Genomic DNA, 22557 nt, shown 5'->3' on the forward strand with positions numbered 1-22557 from the left:
CTTGAAAAAACCACCACCAAAGCACATGGCTTAAAAAAGGTAGGAACAGAGGAAAGAAGTATGGAATACAAACAAACAAAAACAAATGATAGAAAAACAAAAGAGAAGAATCAAACAAGATACAAAACTAACAGAAAGCAATTTATAAAATGGCAATAGGGAACCGACAAGTGTCAATAATTACACTAAATGTAAATGGATTAAACTCACCAATAAAAAGACACAGAGTAGCAGAATGGATTAAAAAAGAAAATTCAACTGTATGCTGCCTACAAGAAACACATCTAAGCAACAAGGATAAAAAGAAATTCAAAGTGAAAGGCTGGAAAACAATACTCCAAGCAGATAACATCCAAAAATAAGCAGGTATAGCAATACTCATATCTAATAATGCTGAATACAAGACAGAAAAAGTACTCAGAGACAAAAATGATCATTTCATAATGATTAAGGGGATACTGAATCAAGAATACATAACAATTCTTAATATATATGCACCAAACCAAAGAGCACCAAAATATATAAGACAGCTACTTATTGACCTAAAAGAAAAACTGACAAAAATACAAACATAATTGGAGACCTCAATTCACCACTGATGGCTCTAGATCAGAGGTCTCAAACTCAACTCAGCATGTGGGCCGCAGAGCAAGATCACAGCCGTTTGGCGGGCCACACTAGGTCTACAAAAGGCAACTGTTACGCAACACTTTTCTCACTGCAGTTGAAAACAGTCTGCGGGCCACACAAAATTGTTTGGTGGGCCGCATGCGGCCCGTGGGCTGCGAGTTTGAGACCCCTGCTCTAGATCGTTCATCCAAACAGAAAATTAATAAAGATACTAAACGAAACACTAGAGCACCTGGATATGATAGACATCTACAGGACACTTCATCCCAAAGCGACAGAGTATACATTTTTTTCTAGTGTACATGGAACATTCTCAAGAATTGACCATATGTTGGGCCACAAAAATAACATCAGCAAATTCAGAAAAATTGAAGTTGTACCAAGCATATTTTCTGATCATAAAGCCTTGAAACTAGAATTCAACTGCAAAAAAGAGAAAAAAAATCCCACAAAAATGTGGAAACTAAACAACATACTTTTAAAAAATGAATGGGTCAAAGAAGAAATAAGAGCAGAGATCAAAAGATATATACAGACAAATGAAAATGATAGTACGACATATCAGAATCTCTTTGATGCAGCAAAAGCAGTAATAAGAGGGAAGTTCATATTACTTCAGGCCTATATGAACAAACAAGAGAGAGCCCAAGTGAACCACTTAACTTTACACCTTAAGGAACTATAAAAAGAAGAACAAAGACAATCCAAAACCAGCCGAAGAAAGGAAATAATAAAAATCAGAGCAGAAATAAATGAAATAGAGAACAGAAAAACTATAGAAAAAATTAATAAAACAAGGAGCTGGTTCTTTGAAAAGATCAACAAAATTGACAAACCTTGGCAAGATTCACCAAGGAAATAAGAGAAAGGACTCATATAAACAAAATCCAAAATGAAAGAGGAGAAATCCCCACAGACATCATAGATATACAAAGAATTATTGTAGAATACTATGAAAAACTATATGCCACCAAATTCAACAATCTAGAAGAAATGGATAAATTCCTACAACAATACAACCTTCCTAGACTGATTCATGAAGAAGCAGAAAGCCAAAACAGACCAATTAGCAGGAAGAAAATAGAAGAAACTATTAAAAACCTTTCCAAAATAAAAGTCCAGGCCCAGACGGTTATACTAGTGAATTCTATCAAACATTCAAAGAAGACTTGGTTTCTATTCTACTCAAAGTCTTCCAAAAAATAAAAGAAGAGGCCCTAGCCGGTTGGCTCAGCGGTAGAGCATCGGCCTGGCGTGCGGGGGACGCGGGTTCGATTCCCGGCCAGGGCACATAGGAGAAGTGCCCATTTGCTTCTCCACCCCCACCCCCTCCTTCCTTTCTGTCTCTCTTTTCCCCTCCCACAGCCAAGGCTCCATTGGAGCAAAGATGGCCCGGGCGCTGGGGATGGCTCCTTGGCCTCTGCCCCAGGCGCTAGAGTGGTTCTGGTTGCAGCAGAGTGACGCGCTGGAGGGGCAGAGCATCACCCCATGGTGGGCAGAGCGTCATCCCTGGTGGTCATGCCGGGTGGATCCTGGTCGGGCGCATGCGGGAGTCTGACTGTCTCTCCCTGTTTCCAGCTTTAGAAAAAAAAAAATTGAAGAAGAAGCAATACTTCCAAACATATTTTATGAGGCCACCATAACCCTCATACCGAAACCTGGCAAGGACGGCACAAAAAAAGAAAATTACAGACCAATATCTCTAATGAATACAGATGCTAAAATACTAAACAAAATACTGGCAAATTGAATACAACAACATATTAAAAAAAATACATCATGATCAAGTGGGATTCATCCCAGAATCTCAGGGATGGTTTAACATACATAAAACGGTAACATAATACACCATATCAACAAAACAAAGAACAAAAACCACATGATCTTATCAATAGATGCAGAAAAGGCATTCAATAAAATACAACACAACTTTATGTTTAAGACTCAACAAAATGGGTATAGAAGGAAAATATTTCAACATGATAAAGGCCATATATGATAAACCATCAGCCAACATCATATTAAATGGCATAAAACTGAGGACTTTCCACCTTAAATCAGGAACAAGACAGGGTTGTCCTCTCTCTCCACTTTTATTTAACATGGTGCTAGAAGTTCTGGCCAGAGCAATCAGATAAGAGAAAGAAATAAAAGGCATCCATATCGGAAAAGAAGAAGTAAAAGTATCACTTTTTGCAGATGATATGATCCTATACATTGAAAACCCCAAAGACTCCACAAAAAGATGACTAGAAACAATAAACCAATACAGTAAGGTCGCAGGATACAAAATTAACATACAAAAGTTCATAGCTTTTCTATATGCCAACAATGAAATATTAGAAAACAAACTCAAAAAAACAATCCCCTTCACGATTGCAACAACAACAAAAATACCTAGGAATAAACATAACAAAGAATGTAAAGGACCTATATAACGAAAATTACAAAGCATTGTTAAAGGAAATCGAAAAAGATACAATAAGATGGAAAAATATTCCTTGTTCTTGGATAGGAAGAATAAATATAATCAAAATGGCCATATTACCCAAAGCAATTTATAAATTTAATGCAATTCCCATCAAAATTCCTATGACATTTTTTAAAGAAATGGAACAAAAAATCATCAGATTTATATGGAATTATAAAAAACCCCGAGGAGCCAAAGCAATCCTAAGGAAAAAGAATGAAGCTGGAGGCATTACAATACCTGACTTCAAACTATATTATAGGGCCACGACAATCAAAACAGCATGGTATTGGCAGAAAAATAGACACTCAGACCAATGGAACAGAATAGAAGGTCCAGAAATAAAACCACATATAAATGGTCAAATAATTTTTGATAAAGGGGCTAACAACACACAATGGAGAAAAGAAGGCCTCTTCAACAAATGGTGCTGGGAAAACTGGAAAGCCACATGCAAAAGAATGAAACTCGACTACAACTTCTCTCCTTGTACGAATATTAATTCAAAATGGATCAAAGACCTACATATAAGACCTGAAACAATAAAGTACATAGAAGACATAGGTACTAAACTCATGGACCTGGGTTTTAAAGAGCATTTTATGAATTTGACTCCAAAGGCAAGAGAAGTGAAGGCAAAGATAAATGAATGGGACTACATCAGACTAAGAAGTTTTTGCTCAGCAAGAGAAACTGACAACAACATAAACAGACAGCCAACTAAATGGGAAATGATATTTTCAAACAACAGCTCAGATAAGGGCCTAATATCCAAAATATACAAAGAACTCATAAAACTCAACAACAAATAATCCAATAAAAAAAATGGGAAGAGGACATGAACAGATACTTTTCCCAGGAAGAAATAGAAATGGCCAACAGATATATGAAAAGATGCTCATCTTCATTAGTTATTAGAGAAATGCAAATCAAAACTACAATGAGATACCACCTCACCCCTGTTAGATTAGCTATTATCAACAAGACAGGTAATAGCAAATGTTGGAGAGGCTGTGGAGAAAAAGGAACCCTCATTCACTGTTGGTGGGAATGTAAAGTAGTACAGCCATTATGGAAGAAAGTATGGTGGTTCCTCACAAAACTGAAAATAGAACTACTTTATGACCCAGCAATCCCTCTACTGGGTATATACCCCCAAAACTCAGAAACATTGATATGTAAAGACACATGTAGCCCCATGTTCATTACAGCATTGTTCACAGTGGCCAAGACATGGAAACAACCAAAAGGTCCTTCAATAGAAGACTGGATAAAGAAGATGTGGCACATATACACTATGGAATACTACTCAGCCATAAGAAATGATGACATTGGATCATTTACAACAAAATGGTGGGATCTTGATAACATTATACGGAGTGAAATAAGTAAATCAGAAAAAACCAAGAACTTCATGATTTCATACATTGGTGGGACATGAAAACAAGACTAAGAGACATGGACAAGAGTGTGGTGGTTACCGGGGGTGGGGGGAGGGGGGCGCAGGAGGGGAGGAGGGAGAGGGGAAGGGGTAGGGGCACAAAGAAAACTAGATAGAGGGTGATGGAGGACAATCTGACTTTAGGTGATGGGTATGCAACATAATTGAATGACAAGATGACCGGACATGTTTTCTTTGAATATATGTACCCTGATTTATTGATGTCACCCCATTAACATTAATAAAAATTTATTTATAAAAAGAAACAACAACAAAACAACAAAAAATCCCAAAAATCAATCTGGAAGAATCAGAAAACCTAAATAGACCAATTACAACAAATGAGATTGAAACAGTTATCAAAAAACTCCCAACAAACAAAAGCCCTTGGCCAGATGGCTTCACAGATGAATTCTGCCAAACATTCAAAGAAGAACTAACGCCTATCCTTCTCAAGCTATTTCAAAAAATTCAAGAAGAGGGAAAACTTAAAACAAGCTCCTTTTATGAGGTGAGCATAATTCTGATTACAAAGCCAGGCAGACACTAGAAAGAAAGAAAACTATAGGCCAATATTCCTGATGAATTTAGATGTTAAAATTCTCAACAAAATATTAGCAAACTGGATCTGGCAATACATGAAAAAAATTATACATCATGATCAAGTGGGATTTATTTTGGGGAGGCAAGGCTGGTACAGTATTCTCAAATTAATCAATGTGATTCATCACATAAACAAAAGGAAGGAGAAAAACCACATGATAATATCAATAGATGCAGAAAAAGCATTTGATAAAATCCAGTACCCATTTATAATCAAAACTCTCAGCAAAGTGGGAATACAGGGAACATACCTCAACATGATAAAGGCCATCTATGACAGGCCCACAGCCAACATCATACTCAATGGGTAAGAGTTAAACGCCATCCTCTTAAGATCAGGAACAAGGCAGGAGTGCCCCTTTCACCACTCTTATTCAATATAGTTCTGGAAGTCCTAGCCACAGCAATCAGACAGGAAAAAGAAATAAAAGGCACCCAAATTGGAAAAGAAGTAAAACTATCATTATTTGCTGATTGTATAACAATGTACATAGAAAACCGTAATGTCTCAGTCAAAAAACTACTCAACCTGATAAAGGAATTCAGCAAGTTATCAGGATATAAAATTAATACTCAGAAATCAGAGGCATTTTTATACATCAACAATGATCTGTCTGAAAGAGAAATTAAGAAAACAATCCCTTTCACTATTGCAACAACAACAACAACAAAAAATACCTAGGAGTAAATTTAACCAAGGAGGTTAAAGATTTGTACTGGGAAAATGATAAAACATTGATAAAAGAAATCAAGGAAGATACAAACAAGTGGAAGCATATATGGTGTTCATGGCTAGGAAGAATACACATCATTAAAATGCCCATATTACCCAAAGCAATTTGTAAATTCAATGCAATTCCTATTAAAATACCAAGGACATACTTCAAAGATATAGAACACATATTCCTAAAATTCATATGGAACCAAAAAAGAACACGAATAGCCTCAGCAATCCTGAAAAAGAAGAATAAAGTGGGAGGTATCATACTTCCTGATATCAAGTTATACTACAAGACCATTGTACTCAAAACAACTTGGTACTGGCATAAGAACAGGTATATAGATCAATGGAACAGAACAGAGAACCCAGAAATAAACCTGCACATTTATGAACAATTGATATTTGACAAGGGTGCTAATAGCATACAATGTAGTAAATACAGCCTCTTTAACAAATGGTGTTGGGAAAATTGGACAGCAAAAAATGAAACTAGACCACCAGCATACACCATTCATAAAAATAACCTCAAAATGGATAAAAGACGTAAATGTAAGTCATGAAACCATAAGCATCCTAGAGGAAAACATAGGCAATAAGCTCTCCGACATCACTCACAGCAATATATTTGCTGATGTATCTCCACATGCAAGTGAAATAAAGGACAGGATAAATAAATGGGACCACATCAAACTAAAAAGCTTTTGCACAGGTAAAGACAATATGAACAAAATAAAAAGACAACCACACAATGGGAGAACATATTTGACAATATGTCTGATAAGGGGTTAATAACTAAAATTTATAAAGAACTTGTAAAACTCAACACCAGGAAGACAAACAATTCAATAAAAAAATGGGCAAAAGAAATGAATAGATTCTTCTCCAAAGAGGACATACAGATGGCCAATAGGCATATGAAAAAATGATCAACATCACTAATCATTAGAGAAATGCAAATTAAAACCACAATGAGATATCACCTCACACCAGTCAGAATGGCGCCCATCAACAAATCTACACATGATAGGTGCTGGCGAGGATGTGGAGAAAAGGGAACCCTCCTGCACTGCTGGTGGGAATGCAGACTGGTGCAGCCACTGTGGAAAACAGTATGGAGATTCCTCAAAAAATTAAAAATCAAACTGCCTTTTGACTCGGCCATCCCACTTTTGGGAATATATCCCAAGAACACCATATCACTGATTCAAAAGGAGAAATGCACCTCCATGTTTATGGCAGCATTGTTTACAATAGCGAAGATCTGGAAACAGCCCAAGTGTCTGTCAGTGGACGAGTGGATTAAAAAGCGGTGGGACGTATACATAATGGAATACTTTGGGGCCATGAAAAAGAAGGAAATCTTACCTTTTGCGACAACATGGATGGACATGGAAACTATTGAGTTAAGTGAAATAAGCCAGGCAGAGAAAGAAAAATATCATATGACCTCACTCATCTGAGAAATCTGACGAACAATATGAACTGAGGTGCAGAATAGAGACAGAGGCGGGATCAAAGGATTCAGAAGGAAAGCGGACAGAGGGAAAGGGGATGATAGGCTGATAGGATGGGATGAGAGCAGAAAAGCAAACCCTGGAGGGAGGGAGGGAGGGTGTTACAGGGGAGTGGATGGGGGGGAGAGGGAATGTACTGGGAACACGGAAGAGGGGAGGATGTATTTGGGGGGACACTAGAATCTATGTAGACACAATAATAATAATAATAATAATAATAAGTTAATTAGATTCTAGTTGTGACTGATTGTTAATGGAAACCCCTTGTAGTTTAGGAGCCACAGAGTAGCTGGAATTTTTATCATGAAAATTTAACTGCTTTTAAGAATGATGTCATAGAAACATAAATACATTCACCCACAACTGAATAAGACAAGACAATACAAGTATGAGCAAAGGATATGAGTAGCTCAGAGAAGTGGAAAATCGAATGGCTGATAAAGATGTCAATGAAGACATCTTTAATTACTAGGTATATGACAAATACAAATAATATATGTACATATATATGAGCTATATGACTATGAAATATATAGCATATGTATTTTTATTTTTTAATTTTTAATTTTTTAAGTGAGAAGCAAGGAGGCAGAGAGACAGACTCCTGCACGTGCCTGACCAAGATTCATGTGGCAAGCCCCCTACCGGGCGATGCTCTGTCTATCTGGGGCCACTGCTCCAATGCTCAGCAACCAAGCTATTTTAGTGCCTGATGCGAGGCCATGGAGCCATCCCCAGTGTCTGGGGCCAACTTTCTCCAACCAAGCCATGGCTGTGGTAGGGGAAGAGAAAGATAAAGAGAGAGAAAGAAAAGAGTGAGGAGCAGATGGTCGCTTCTCCTGTATACCCTGACTGGGAATTGAACCCGGGACATCCACACACAGAGTGGACTCTATCGCTGAGCCCACCGGCCAGGGCCACATGTATATTTTTATGATGAGAAATAACAGATGGTCTATAGGTAGTGGCCTTTAATGAAAATTAAATGTGTGTTATCTATTTATTTAATTTTTCACTAGGGACACTACTTATAGACTATTTTTTGTTTCTCATCATAGAAAGGATTTTTTCATCTGAATCTGTCTACTTTTACTTTCTGATATTTAGAAAACGCTAATCATTTGTATACTATTTGTAAAAAGAAACAGGAAAATGGCTTTAACAACTATTAAGCACTGAGCTAAGTACTTTATATATGTAAAATGTCATTTAGTTGTGACAGTATTATGACGTCATTGTCCTCATTATACTTACGAAAATGTTGAGGTCACATTCTTTCCATCTGGAGGTCACCAGTTAGTCATTTACTTGGAGCCAGGATTCCAGTTGAGTTGTCTCTGACTCTAAAAACTAGGTGTTAGTATTGGGTTGTAGGAGCAGAAACTACAGTGATTATTGTTTCTAAAACTCAGAAGCCATAGGATCAATGGCAGATGCAAAGTGGCAGATAAAAGTGTTAGGGAAAAGTATTAGCAAAAATAATGAGTATTAGGAGAAAAAAATTAGGAAAATAGTAATACTGTTTATGTTCATGCAGCACTTTATTATGTGTTTGACATTTTACAGCAATGTGATTGGGCCTCTGAATAGGTTACTTGAATCATCTTTGGTCACATAAGTAAATATTGCTGGGGCTCAAACTTTTTTTTTTTTTGTATTTTTCCGAAGCAGGGTGGGGGGAGGGGGCGGCAGACAGACTCCTGCATGTGCCCAACTGGGATCCACCTGTCATGCCCACCAGGGGGCGATGCTCCACTGCAACCGAGCCATTCTAGTGCCTGAGGCGGAGACCATGGAGCCATCCTCAGTGCCCAGGCCAACTTTGCTCCAATGGAGCCTTGGCTGAGGGAGGGGAAGAGAGAAGTAGAGAGGAAGGAGAGGAGGAAAGGTGGAGAAGCAGATGGGCGTTTCTCCTGTGTACCCTGCCTGGGAATCGAACTCGGGACTTCCACACACTGGGCCGATGCTGTACTGCTGAGCCAACTGGCCAGGGCTGGCTCAAACTTTTTAATATCCTTCCCACTGTATCACAGTTTTGAAGGTTAGAAGAGAGTACAAGTGTAAATATAAAAGCGGTGATGTTTGTACTACCTCGAAAGCTAAGGTAGAGATTAAAAATAAAGTGCAATTAAAAATGAATACACAAAACTTAAGCAAGTCAAATCTGACACACACACATATACACACCACAGACAACTAGGATGTGTCTGAAAAAGCACAGGGTAATGAGAAAGAAGGGAAAAGTTTGGCTGTTCGAGAGTAGTCACTAAAATCTAGCTTGCTTGTCATGCTTGCTTCATTAATCCACTCTTGACAAGTTCCCATGCTGTACGGAGAGCTTGTTCAGTTTATCCAAACTGGGTCGTTGGCCAGACATGTCTGTAACATGTGGTAGATAGTGAGCCAGAGGAGGGAAACTGCTGACAACCTTGAAGAGTCACGTTTGTATCTGCTTGCTGTTAAGTGAGGGAAGTGCTCATATTTCCTTCTTGCAGATTTTTCACAGTTCAGAATTTTTATAGAGAGCTGTTACTGCAAGCTGTGTAATTCTAGTTGGTAAAGTTTTGAAATGCGTAGATTTCTTATAAACATAGGTAGTCATCAAAAATTGGGAAATTTATGTAACCATAAAGATGAAAAAAATGCACTTATACTTTAATTTACCTAAAGTTAACCAGTTTTTTACACTTTTAATGGGAATTCTGAAAATTGAAATAACACAAAATAAGTGTGACAAAGAACTGCAGATTGAAATTACTTGTGTAAGTATATCATTGCTATTTTTCCTGAGGTCACCTAAAATATATTTGAAATAACTTCAAAAACATGACAATAGGCCCTGGCCGGTTGGCTCAGTGGTAGAGCGTCGGCCTGGCGTGCAAGGGGTCATGGGATCGATTCCCGGCCAGGGCACACAGGAGAAGAGCCCATCTGCTTCTCCACCCCTCTCCCCCTTTCCTTCCTCTCTGTCTCTCTCTTCCCCTCCCGCAGCGAGGCTCCATTGGAGCAAAGATGGCCCGGGCGCTGGGGATGGCTCCTTGGCCTCTGCCCCAGGCATTAGAGTGGCTCTGGTCGCAACAGAGCAACGCCCCGGAGGGGCAGAGCATCGCCCCCTGGTGGGCAGAGCGTCGCCCCCTGGTGGGCGTGCCAGGTGGATCCCGGTCAGGTGCATGCGGGAGTCTGTCTGACTGTCTCTCCCCGTTTCCAGCTTCAGAAAAATACAGGAAAAAACAAACAAACAAACAAAAAACATGACAATACTTCAGTGCCTCTGCACTGAAACTAGGTGCTTTTCTCAGAATTCACATTGAGCCTGACTTAACAAATATTTTTTAACAGATTCTGTTATTTGGTTTGTAACCTCAAAGGAAAAAATTGATATAGAACAGGAGATGCTGTTAGAAGCAGACACATGGGCACAAAGAAGTGACAACTGATGTTGTAAGCCTAACGTGGAGGGAGGAGATCGGGATACTGAAGAGCAGGCTTAGACCTTTTACTGATGGATTTGACAATCATGATGTACTAATGGTAACCCTGAGCCAGCAAAGAAAGGTTATGTAGCTTTTGCTTAAGAGGCGAAAGACAGGCAATGTTTCGTAGGATTGCTATCTAAAGTAGTTGTAATAAAAGCTTTAGTTCTTAAAAACTTAGCTTTAGTAATCTGGGGTCTTGTATGTAGAGTGTTGAATAACCCCAGCAGAGCTGGATAAATAAGATATTATTAATTTATTAATTTTAAATTGATAGGCTTTGGCAGTACATTGATATATTTGTTAATTATTGCCATATTTGTAGCTATAGGTACCAAAGAAAGTGAGATCATTTTTATTATTTGCTTCTTATATTGATGAATGCTTCCATTTCAGGAAGGAACATCTGCCATGGAAAATCTAAATGAGATGCAGTGTATGTGGTTTCAAACAGAGTGCATTTCCGCTTATCAGCGTTTGGGAAGATATGGGGATGCCCTAAAGAAATGCCATGAAATAGAAAGGGTAAGTTGGTAGGATATTGACTTGATTTTCCTCCCATAAGGTGAAAAAAAGCAGGTATTTTTCTACATGGGATCATCTACCTCTTTTATCTACTTTGGAAACTGGTAAAAAAATTCTTGATCTTTAGCCTTTCAAACATTCAGAGGTTGTGAATAAAGGATTGCTTTCATTTGGTCCTCAAATGGTTATGATTTCAACATGTCTTCGTATTTTTGTTTGAAGGAAGAAGTAAGAGATTAATTTAGTAAGCCATTATTGCTGTTAGTAACATACATTCAGAATTTCAGTTCCCTAGTCAGGCTACTATTTGATTTTTATCACCAGCCTAGAAGGATGCACAAGCTGACGGCCACCTCTTTCCCCTTTCTGTCAGGATCTGCTCAGTAGTCAGCCTCTCTCCAGTTTGTCTTCCCAGGATAAGTGCTCTCACGTTCGTACTTTGTACAGCAGTCTGTGACTGTGACTGGTCTGCAGGCTTGTTTTATTGCTGTTAGGATGATGTGTGATGTGCCTTAGTAAAAGGGCCTTTTCTTTTTCTTTGTGTGAATTTTTGTTTTCCTGTTCTTTGTCATCTCTGAAGCACTCTCCTTCCAAATGGACAACAGGAGGAAAAGAGCCACAATGCACCCCTGAGGCAGTCCTCAGCAGCCCTCAGTTGGGGTCAATCGGCACCACTGTTCCCATGCGGACGCAGTATAAACCCACAGGCATCGTAGTCAGGTGAGCCTGCTGTCTGCTCTCTGGCAGTCACTTTGGCCTTTTTCCCATGTGCAGCTTCAGAGGTTACCCAAGAGAAAGGCTGAACGAAGGGGGTGGCTTTTGATGGGAACTGAAACTAGGATGATACCTGAGCCCATTTATGAATAACCGAGAGTTTGCTTTGTTTTTTGCTTTTTAAGCCTGGGCTTAATGGTTGTATCTCTGGGGAAAAATTCTCATTTTCTCCTTAGAAATATAAAGCCCTTGGATAAGAAGTGAACTGTCAATATCCAAGCACCGTAGTGTAAATCAGGCTCTTCTGATAAAACATAGACCTCCAGCTTGATGATATCACTTTAAAAACATCGTTCATTGTTAGAAAAGATGCATTTTTATTAACCAGGACATTCACAGATTGTTCATTTATGGGTTAGTAATTCTAGCAGGACCATACCTGGAAATTTGTCAGATTCTCTGTGAAGTGAGATTTAAATACCCTTATGATCATCATAATTATAAACTTCTCCAGCTTCAATTCCATTCATCTTAACATCAACAACTATGTTACTGATTTCTTTTTAATGTTTTTTGAAGATTGCTAGACTGTGATTAATAGCCATTCCATTACTAAGTTTTGTTTAGATTGTACTTTCCCTTAAATTTTAGTGATTTTGGCTGAGTAATATGAAGTAGAGTTCTGTAATGTCAGATAGAGTTCAGTTGCCCCTTGAACAGTGAGGGGCTGAGCGCTGACCCCGCGCAGCCGGCAGCCCTCGTGTAACTGCAGTCTGCCCTTCGCTAGAGTTCAGTTGCCCCTTGAACAGTGAGGGGCTGAGCGCTGACCCCGTGCAGCCGGCAGTCCTCGTGTAACTGCAGTCTGCCCTTCGCTAGAGTTCAGTTGCCCCTTGAACAGTAGGGGCTGAGCGCTGACCCCGTGCAGCCGGCAGTCCTCCTGTAACTGCAGTCTGCCCTTCGCGTTTGCGTTTGGATTTTCAACCATGATCAAAAGTAGAGTTGACCTTTGAACAATGCGACTTTGAACTGCACAGGTCCACTTTATATGCATTTAAAAATGACAAAAACCCATGTTGTTCAAGATTCGACTCTACTTCTAGTTCAAAAAACATGATTTAACTGGTACAAAGCATTTTTGAAGGAAAAATGTATAGGAAATCAGTGATTATCACAGATTAAAACAGGGCAGAAATCATCACCCTCTGGTCATTGTATATAATTACTACTGCTAAAGTCTTTGCTATCTTTACTTAGGGTTTGCTATTGCTGCTTGGGCATAGAAAAAACTAGAAACAGATAAACAAGAGCTTATTATGTGACCTGTAAGTCAGTCTTATTATAGTGAATTTATACTAAAAGTGAGACTTAAGTTGTCAATGGTTCTACGTAAAAGCTTGAGTGCTTAGTACAAATAGGGTGATCAAATATTTGCTGACTGAAAATACTTCTAATATGTAATTTCTAACAAAATTCATGTAATCTAAAAGAAAAATATTGATATAACTTTAAGGACTTAGGAGTAATTATTGTATTAAAAGATTTATTATGATAGGTATCTGAATGTTAATGTAGTTTAGTAAAGAAATGAGCACCTTTCAAAAATAAAACTTTGCAGTTTACTTCTAAATGGAAGGTCAGTGAATGGAGAGATAAGTCCAAGTAAGGGTTACATCTTCTGCCTTCAAGAACTCCCTCCAGAATTCCTTCATTGAAGGCAGTTGTATTGAGGACACATACTGCTGTGAGCTCTTAGTAACTGGATTTGAAATGTTGGAATTCTAGAATGGCCAGTGGGGTACTTTTTCTTTTTCTTTTCCCCCTAATAGGACTTGAGGATTATATGTACAGGTTATATATTTACAGTCTAACCTAATCTAATGTTTAGAACTTGAGTTTTATTCAAAGCAAAGCAAAGTAACTGTCATTAAAATAAACTGTGTTCAGAATAAAATTTTAAACTATTTTATCGTTCAAGAACTGATTTTTCTTTCCCCCCTTTTCAGCTAGTTTATTTCTTACCATTTTAGTGTGCTGATTTGTGTATGAAACAGCAACAATACATATTTCTAAAATTTTTGGATAAAATGTATGATTTCTGATACCTCAAAACCATAAGAAATTTATAACTTTATCTTCTAGTGCATCTTAACCTTTATCAAATTGACACATGCTTTATTAATGGCAGATTCTCTATAAAAGAACTAGAGTTGCTTATTACCCTCTTTGGTCTAGTTATTACAATTTTGTAAGTACAGAGGCTTTTGTTATATTTCTGTGTATGAGCTCTTATTAGTCTACTCCAATAACTTTGAGAAGGAGTAGGGGTGAGTCTGGCTTAGGGGAGAATTCCTAGTAGGAAAGTCCAAAAGGAAAGACCACTCTAAAGCTGTGAATAGCATTTCTTAATTCTGTGATGACTTGTCTTACTTTGATTCAAGCCTAATTTTAAGCATTACTTGTGTTGAGGGGAACATTGAGTTAAGGGCATGAGCAGTATGCTAAAGTTTAGATATCTAGAGTCTGCAGTGAGCTGAGTGACCTTATCACGTTCATGTTTGGCCGAAGTGCAGAGAAACTAACTTTACTTGTTTGTGTTATCTAGTATATTTTTATGTTTTATAAATTTGAAGACCTACAGCTCACCCCAGGGTGGTACAAGGGAGATATTTATGGTAATGGGACAGGTCTGTATCTTGATTGTGGTATTGGTTACTCAAATCTACACATGATAGTCAGAGCTGTAGAAACAAGTTGTACGAATGTCAGTCTTTCAGTTTTGATGTTGTGTTGTAGTTAATATAGGTAGGATGTAGCCTTTTGGCCGAAACCAAGGGAAGAGTGTAAGGAACATCTCTGTACTACCTTGCAACTTCTTCTGTAGCTATAATTATTCCAAATAAAAAGTTAAAAAATAGAAAAATCAACCTAATATTATTTAGTTGTTTTTAAGTAGGATTCTCTTATTTTGTAGTACTTTGTTTTTTAATTTAATCTAGTCATATCTGATCCACCACCATTAGCTTATTTTAGAGTGGTCAACATCCAAGTTTGTTGAGGTCAGCAGGTTCCTGAGACACAGGTGTTCAGTGGAAACATGGAAGGCCTGGGGAAGAGTGGGACGAGTTGGTTACCCTGTTTATGGAAGACGAAAACTGGAGAGAGGCGGCCTGTGGGCTGTTCCTGAGAAAGAGGAGGCTTAAAGGTGTGGCTCCAAAGGCCTCCTCTGAGATTTGACTTGAAATCTGTGTTCACTAATGCTGCTAGGACTATCTCTGGAAACTGTGTCATCTTTTTACATGTAAATGTCTCTCAGCCTAAGAAGGTCCTATAATCTCTTAAAGTTTTCATCTCCATGGTTTTTGGCACCGCCATTTTTCTTAGTCAGTGGTATTGGATTTTAAGATATTCTCACGATGCCAGACATATAACAAACAACCTTGACTGATATTAAGGAAGACCATGAACAACTTTATGAAGTATGTAATCCTCTTTTTAAAAAATATAAGCTTGTTAATATTTATGAATTGATTTGTCTTGTTAATAGGAGGAATGCAGTTTCCAAATATTACATCATTAAAGCATGATTCTTGAAGTAGTAAATGTAAACTAATGTGTTCATTCTTTTCTATTTCTTTCCCTCCATACTGCATACTGTGTACTTTTCATCTTAAAATTCTTCTTTTAAAGTCCCAGGTACTTAATGTCATTCTGTGTATGGTGTATTTCTAAGTACCAAGACAGTTAAAATGATCAAGTGATCTGGACGCTTACTAATGTGTCCTTTGCTCAGTGGTTACTGGGCCCAGGACAGAGGGAAGATGAGGTGGTAGAAGCACTTGTTCGGCATTAGTGTGTTGAATCATTCGTTTTCTATATGTTTTTGGAGAAGCTAAAGCAGGAGAAAAGAAAGAACAGGCAGAGTACATGTAGGGAAGAAAATAAAAGTACAAATTGTTTTGTAGGGAGTTGAACTTCTCCTTTCTATTTAAGGGATTGGCTCTTAAACTTTTGGGAGCCCCTGGACCCTTTGAGAATTTGATGAAAGTCTTAATCTCTCTCTTTAGGAAAATGTTACTGTGTTTATACATGGACTTCAGACTAAGAACCTTTGCTAAAATGGGACGAATGTAGATTTGTAGTAGTTTACTGAGTGAGAGAAAACCAGAATGCTGTGCATTTATGTGGCAGTTTATAGTTTAAAATGAACATTAAAATATTATTTGATTTTTAACAACCTTATGGAATTGGCTGTATAGATTTCTTTATTCCTAACAAGTAATCAGAGCTCAAGATAATTGAGGTCATGTCCCTGATAAGCAACTGAGCTCTTGAATTGATTAATACTGTGCCTATTGAGTGTCTGCTGTGCTGTGTCAGGCCCTGTGCAGGCAGTTGATGATAGAGGTGACAAGGCTTGCCCTTGAAGAGCTCATAGTTGAGCAGAGATGTCTGACTTGTAAACATGTTGTATGAACCTAAGTGAATATTTAGTCTTCAGTCAGAGCTGTTTAACTCTGTCATGCTGATTTTGGGGGAATACTAAGGAGAAATATTTCATTAAAACTAAAATACTAATATGTACTAATTTGCAGGCTTGAAAATCTGACTTACTCCATAGAAACTGAGTATCATCACAAAACATGGTAATTAGTGAATGACCATTGATTGATTGTACAAAGAGAAACTTGCAAAGAAGGACTTAATGTTCTTTACAGAGTGAAACACTAGAGAAGCTGACTTAGTGAAATTGTGACTTAAAGATATTTTGGGGGGATTTAAAATTTTTCCCCCCAAAGCAGGCATTCTTGATAAAATGTAAGAGATAATTTTGTGGTTTTGTTTTTAAGCATTTTTTTGAGATAACCGATGATCAATTTGACTTCCATACATACTGCATGAGAAAGATGACCCTTCGTGCCTATGTTGACCTTCTGAGATTAGAAGATATACTCAGAAGACATGCCTTCTATTTCAAAGCTGCTAGATCAGCGATTGAAATATACTTGAAATTGTATGATAATCCCTTAACCAATGAAAGCAAACAACAAGAAATAAATTCAGGTACTGTAACAAGGAACTATTTTAAAAATTTGAAAAGAACACTACATTTCAGACACACTAACATAAACAGTTCATAAAAAAGTATTGTCAAATAGATGTGAACACAATATACTTTTGTGTGTGTGAAAAAAAAGTGGGGGAAAACTTAAAAATACTGGCAGGATGATGTTCTGTAGCTGATGCTTCTAAATCACCCTAATGACCTGCTATCTTTTTACTTTTTATCTTCAGTAAAGCCAGTTCAGGAAAATAGAAATGTCTATGAGCCAGGTTCTTTATTAGTAACTAAAAATAGCTTTGAGCCCCTTAGGCAAAAATAATCATTCTTACAACTTCTAATATCTACTTTATTGAAAATAATAATAATGCTAATGAGAATTTCTATGTGGCTTTTATTCACTAAAATGTTAATATCTAGGAATATTTGAGAAATAGCATAAAGGCAAATTTCTGATCTTTCATTCCTAATATTTATGTAGTGTTTAGAGATCATAAGTGTGTTTATATGCACTGTATTATCCTTGAAATACTCTATAAGAGAATAGTTGGTATTATCAGTCCCACTTCACACAATATGAAATTTGATACTGAGAGAGTTGATTTGCCCAAAGTCATCTGTTGTGAAGGAGGCAGAACTGGACTAGAATTGGTTATTTTAGTCAATGCAGAATTTGCCTTTTGTATGCATGTTTAGTGTTAGTCATTAGAAATACACTTTCTAAAAAATTTTATATTGTTGCCTTTCCCCCAAAAGAGCTACACTAATAGTATGTATTGCACAATAATGTGAGGAAAAATGGAAACATTTACTAAGAATGTACATTTGGATATTTGTAGAAAACCTGTCAGCCAAAGAATTGAAGAAAATGCTTAGCAAGCAGAGAAGAGCTCAGAAAAAGGCTAAACTAGAAGAAGAGAGAAAGCATGCGGAAAGGGAGCGTCAACAAAAACATCAAAAGAAAAAAAGAGATGAAGAAGAAGAAGAATCCAGTGGTCTCCGAGAAGAACTGATTCCTGAAAAATTAGAAAGGGTGAGATGAATTTACTATGTTAATTTGGTAAAATTTATGTTATTCATTTCTGTTCTGGCCATAAACATATTTTATTTAAGTTTCTGTATCAGAAACCATTTGTAAATTTCAAAGTCATTATGTTGTCATTAACAAATTTTGAGTGATAATATGCAAATTTGGCTAATGCATATTATACATAGAATTGTAGTACGGCAGGCAGAAAATCATGACGCTCCAGAGGCATCCACATTCTAAACCCTGCAACATGTGAACATGCTATATTACATGGCAAAAGGGGATGAAGATGGCAGGTGGAATCTAAGGTTGTAATTAGCTGGTCTTAAAATGGGGAGATCAGCCTGGATTATCCAGATGGGCCCAATATAATCACAAGGGGGTCTTAAAAGTGTAAGAGGAAAAGAGGTAAGAGTGGTATGAGAAGGCCTCTGCCCCCTGTTGCTGGTCTTGAAGATGGAGGGCAGCAGGGAGGGAAGGAAGCAGCTACAAGCCAAGGGATGTAAGCAGCCTTGAGAAGCTGAAAAGTCATGGAAACATTCTTCCTAAGAGCCTCTGAAAGAGGATGCAGTCTGGCTGACATTGAAGTCCAGCAAGACCCATGTTGAACTTTTAATCTACAGAACTGTAAGATACTAAATTTGTGTTGTCTTTAGACATTAAAATTTTGGTAGTTTGTTACAGCAGCAGTACAGTTGTCTTAGATATGGAAGCATTTTATATATCTTGCTAGATATGTTTTAGCTATGAAGAATTAGCACCTCCTCTCCAGGATTTAGTTATTTAGGGACGAGATTTAGGGAATTTTTTTCCTGGTTTATTCATTGTGAATCTAGTATAAGTATTTTAAATTTGTCATTACCTTTTTTCAGTACTTGTAACAATTATATCTGTCTCCTTACTTTAGATATTTATAGTATAAGGGTCTGACTGACAGTGCTTGGTGTACCATCTCCTTCAGTTGTTTATATAAAAAATACTGTTGTAGGCGTTCAGAACAAGTCACCCCAAGATGTGCCTAACGGCAGCCAAGACCTTGTAGACTTAAGAGAAACTTCTGCCTCCCTTAACTATCTAGAAGAATTTGAATAAGAGGCCTTTTAATTAGAGATTGTCAGAGATAATCTTTTTGACGTGGCTATATGGCAGGGCAAACCACTAGCTATTGAATATCTGATCTTTTTACCTACCTACCTCCCCTTTGAAACCCATGGGTGATCCTTAACTTAGAATGTCTGTATATAAATACCTCATTTTTCCTTTCTGTCTTTGAACCTCTCATGTAGGTGGAATCTCTAAATGTTTCATGCATGCAAGGTTCCCATATGTATGTATATATGTAATTAAATTTGATCATTATCTCTAGTTAATCTGTCCTGTGTTTGAGCATTACACCAACTGAGAAACCTTGAGGGTAGAGGAAAGTTTCTTTTCCCCCACTACGGAAATTATTTCAGACATGAATTAGTATAAAATTAGGGGAGAAATTTGACTCGTGTACCTGTTTTTTGTTTGTTTTTGTTTTGCTGTTTTTTAAAAATATAATTTTTCTTTCTGTTTCAAAATAGATAGAAAATCCATTGGAAGAAGCTATCAAGTTCCTTACACCTCTTAAGAACCTTGTTGCTGATAACATCGACACTCATCTATTAGCATTTGAAGTATATTTTAGAAAAGGTAGCAGTTGGAATTTAGTTTTTATTTATTTCATTGGTTACAATATTCAGTATAATCTTGTCAGTTAGATTTAGTTTGCTTTTTTAGTATTCCATTTCAACCTTCCACAAAGGCTCTTAGTCCTTTTGTCTCTTGCTACTCAAAACTTGACTGGGTAATAAATTAGAATATTATGATCAAATCCATTTTAAGATAGTGTGAACAATGAAACAAATTGGTTACCTGAAGCAGCTTCGTTATTTTTTTTAAGCTTTTTTGTAGAAAATAAAAGTTGTCTTTGGTAACCAAAATCATGTTTGAATTTTGTTTATTAATCTTATAGGAAAGATAATGTTTAGTTATTGGATTTTAAGTGGGCTAAAATAAAGTGAATAAAATATCATACACAAATATTGATCCTGTTACTTTTATTTTGTTACCGACATAGGAAAGTTTCTGTTAATGCTGCAATCTGTCAAACGAGCCTTTGCAATCAACAGTAATAACCCATGGTTACATGAATGTTTGATTAAATTTTCTAAATCTGGTAAGTATGAACAAGGAAATGTTTATGTGAAAGTAAATGTGACAGTTGACTATCTGCCATTAGCTACATATTAAGAGAGTTTGTAAAATGTAAAGCAAAAAAGATAATGTTTACATGTAGTATGTATGTATGTATGTATTGGGACAGAGACAGAGACAAACAGAGAGGAGAGGGACGGGTAGGGACAGACAGACAGGAAGGGAGAGAGCTTCTTTGCAGCTCCTTCGTTGTTCATTGATTGCTTTCTCATGTGTGCCTTGACTGGGGGTGGGGGGTGGCTACAGCAGACTGAGTGACCCCTCTCTCAAGCCAGCAACCATGGGGTCATGTCTATGATCCCACACTCAAGCCAGTAAGCCCGCGCTCAAGCTGGTGAGCCCGCGCTTGAGCTGGTGACCTCGGGGTTTCGAACCTGAGTCCTCTGTGTCCCAGTCCAATGCTCTATCCACTGTCCACTGTGCCATCGCCTGGTCAGGCTGTCTACATGTAATATTTAAATGAAGATCTGTTTATAACTTAAACATACTAGCAAGATATGCTGGAAATTAGTACATTTGTAAGCTAGCATGTATTTATATTCCAAAGGAGTAATAACATTTTTACTATGTAAAATATAGTATATAGAGGTTCTTTTTAGTTGTTGTTTTTTTTTTTTTTTAGTTGTTGTTTTTTTTTTTAATTTTTAATTTTATTTTTTTTTACAGAGACAGGGAGTGAGTCAGAGAGAGGGATAGACAGGGACAGACAGACAGGAATGGAGAGAGATGAGAAGCATCAATCATCAGTTTTCCATTGCGCATTGCAACACCTTAGTTGTTCATTGATTGCTTTCTCATATGTGCCTTGACCGTGGGCCTTCAGCAGACCAAGTAATCCCTTGCTGGAGCCAGCGACATTGGGTTCAAGCTGGTGGGCTTTTGCTCAAACCAGATGAGCCCGCGCTCAAGCTGGCGACCTCGGGGTCTCGAACCTGGGTCCTCTGCATCCCAGTCCGACGCTCTATCCACTGCGCCACCGCCTGGTCAGGCTAGAGGTTCTTTTTAATCGAGACTTATCAGTGTATTTCAGTTGATTTTGTTTCAAAGGACAGACCTAAATTTTTTAAAATTCTGAATACTTTGTTTTTGTAGTGTCTAATCATAACAATCTTCCAAACATTGTGAGCAAAGTTTTATCTCAAGAAATGCAGAAAATATTTTTCAACAAGGACTTGGAAAGTTTTAATGAGGATTTTCTCAAACACAATGCTACCTCTCTCCAGCATCTGCTTTCAGGTTGGTATTCTGCTCCCAGGGTTAAAATTTTTATGGAAAAATGTTAGAATGTGATTTTAAAAAAGGTTTGGAAAGATGTTCAACCTCACTAATTATCATAGAAAATATACACAATACAATTTTTGACCTTTCAAATGAAGAAAGTTTTGTTTGTTCGGAAAAGATTAAAGTTTAGTAACGATGTGATTAACAAGCACTCTTGTATTTTGCGGCTGCAGTGTAACTTGGCCCAGCCATTTAAGAAAGTAACTTACCATTCTTACCAAGAGACTCACATTACCTGCATTTTTTTTGCTATAGTCATACTTTTGTATGTAATTTTAAAGAGTTATTCCAAAGCAGGGAAAGAGCTTTAGTGCAGATATTAACTGAAATGTAGGTACTGGGGGAAAGCATGGAAACAAATAATGTATGTCCAGTAATAGGGAGAAGTAGTAGATTTGTAGAATATTTTTAAAATTAATTTTAATGGGGTGACATTGATAAATCAGGGTACCTATTATGTTCAGAGAAAACATCTCTAGATTATTTTGACATTTGATTATGCTGCATTCCCATCACCCCAAGTCCAATTGTCTTCTGTCACCTTCTAACTGGTTTTCTTTGTGCCCTTTCCTTCCCCCAACCTCCTCTCTCTCCTCCCCCCCACCCCGTAACCCCCACACTCTTGTCCATGTCTCTGAGTCTCATTTTTATGTCCCACCTATGTATGGAATCATATAGTTCTTAGTTTTTTCTGATTTACTTATTTCGCTCAGTATAATGTTATCAAGGTCCATCCATGTTGTTGTAAATGATCTGATGTCATCATTTCTTATGGCTGAGTAGTATTCCATAGTATATATGTACCAAAGCTTTTTAATTCACTCATCCACTGACGGACACTTGGGCTCCTATATT

At 37.5% G+C, this 22557-nt stretch overlaps 1 protein-coding gene across 4 annotated transcripts in view; it reads left to right on the forward strand.

Annotated features, from left to right (window-relative positions):
* The window catches only part of NAA16 (N-alpha-acetyltransferase 16, NatA auxiliary subunit), a 91592-nt gene that overhangs the window by 62338 nt on the left and 6697 nt on the right, over positions 1-22557 (forward strand). For 3 of the 4 annotated variants that reach the window (XM_066380825.1, XM_066380828.1, XM_066380827.1), the window contains 6 exons: positions 11249-11377; positions 16939-17152; positions 17990-18183; positions 19749-19857; positions 20285-20383; positions 21514-21657. In XM_066380825.1, the coding sequence (XP_066236922.1) occupies positions 11249-11377; positions 16939-17152; positions 17990-18183; positions 19749-19857; positions 20285-20383; positions 21514-21657 (889 nt within the window). Of the gene's footprint in view, positions 1-11248; positions 11378-11957; positions 12098-16938; positions 17153-17989; positions 18184-19748; positions 19858-20284; positions 20384-21513; positions 21658-22557 lie in introns of those variants that run through there. The other variant, XM_066380829.1, reaches the window with a different exon arrangement.

Source organism: Saccopteryx leptura, chromosome 4, assembly GCF_036850995.1.
Source record: "Saccopteryx leptura isolate mSacLep1 chromosome 4, mSacLep1_pri_phased_curated, whole genome shotgun sequence".
Taxonomy (NCBI): Eukaryota; Metazoa; Chordata; class Mammalia; order Chiroptera; family Emballonuridae; genus Saccopteryx; species Saccopteryx leptura.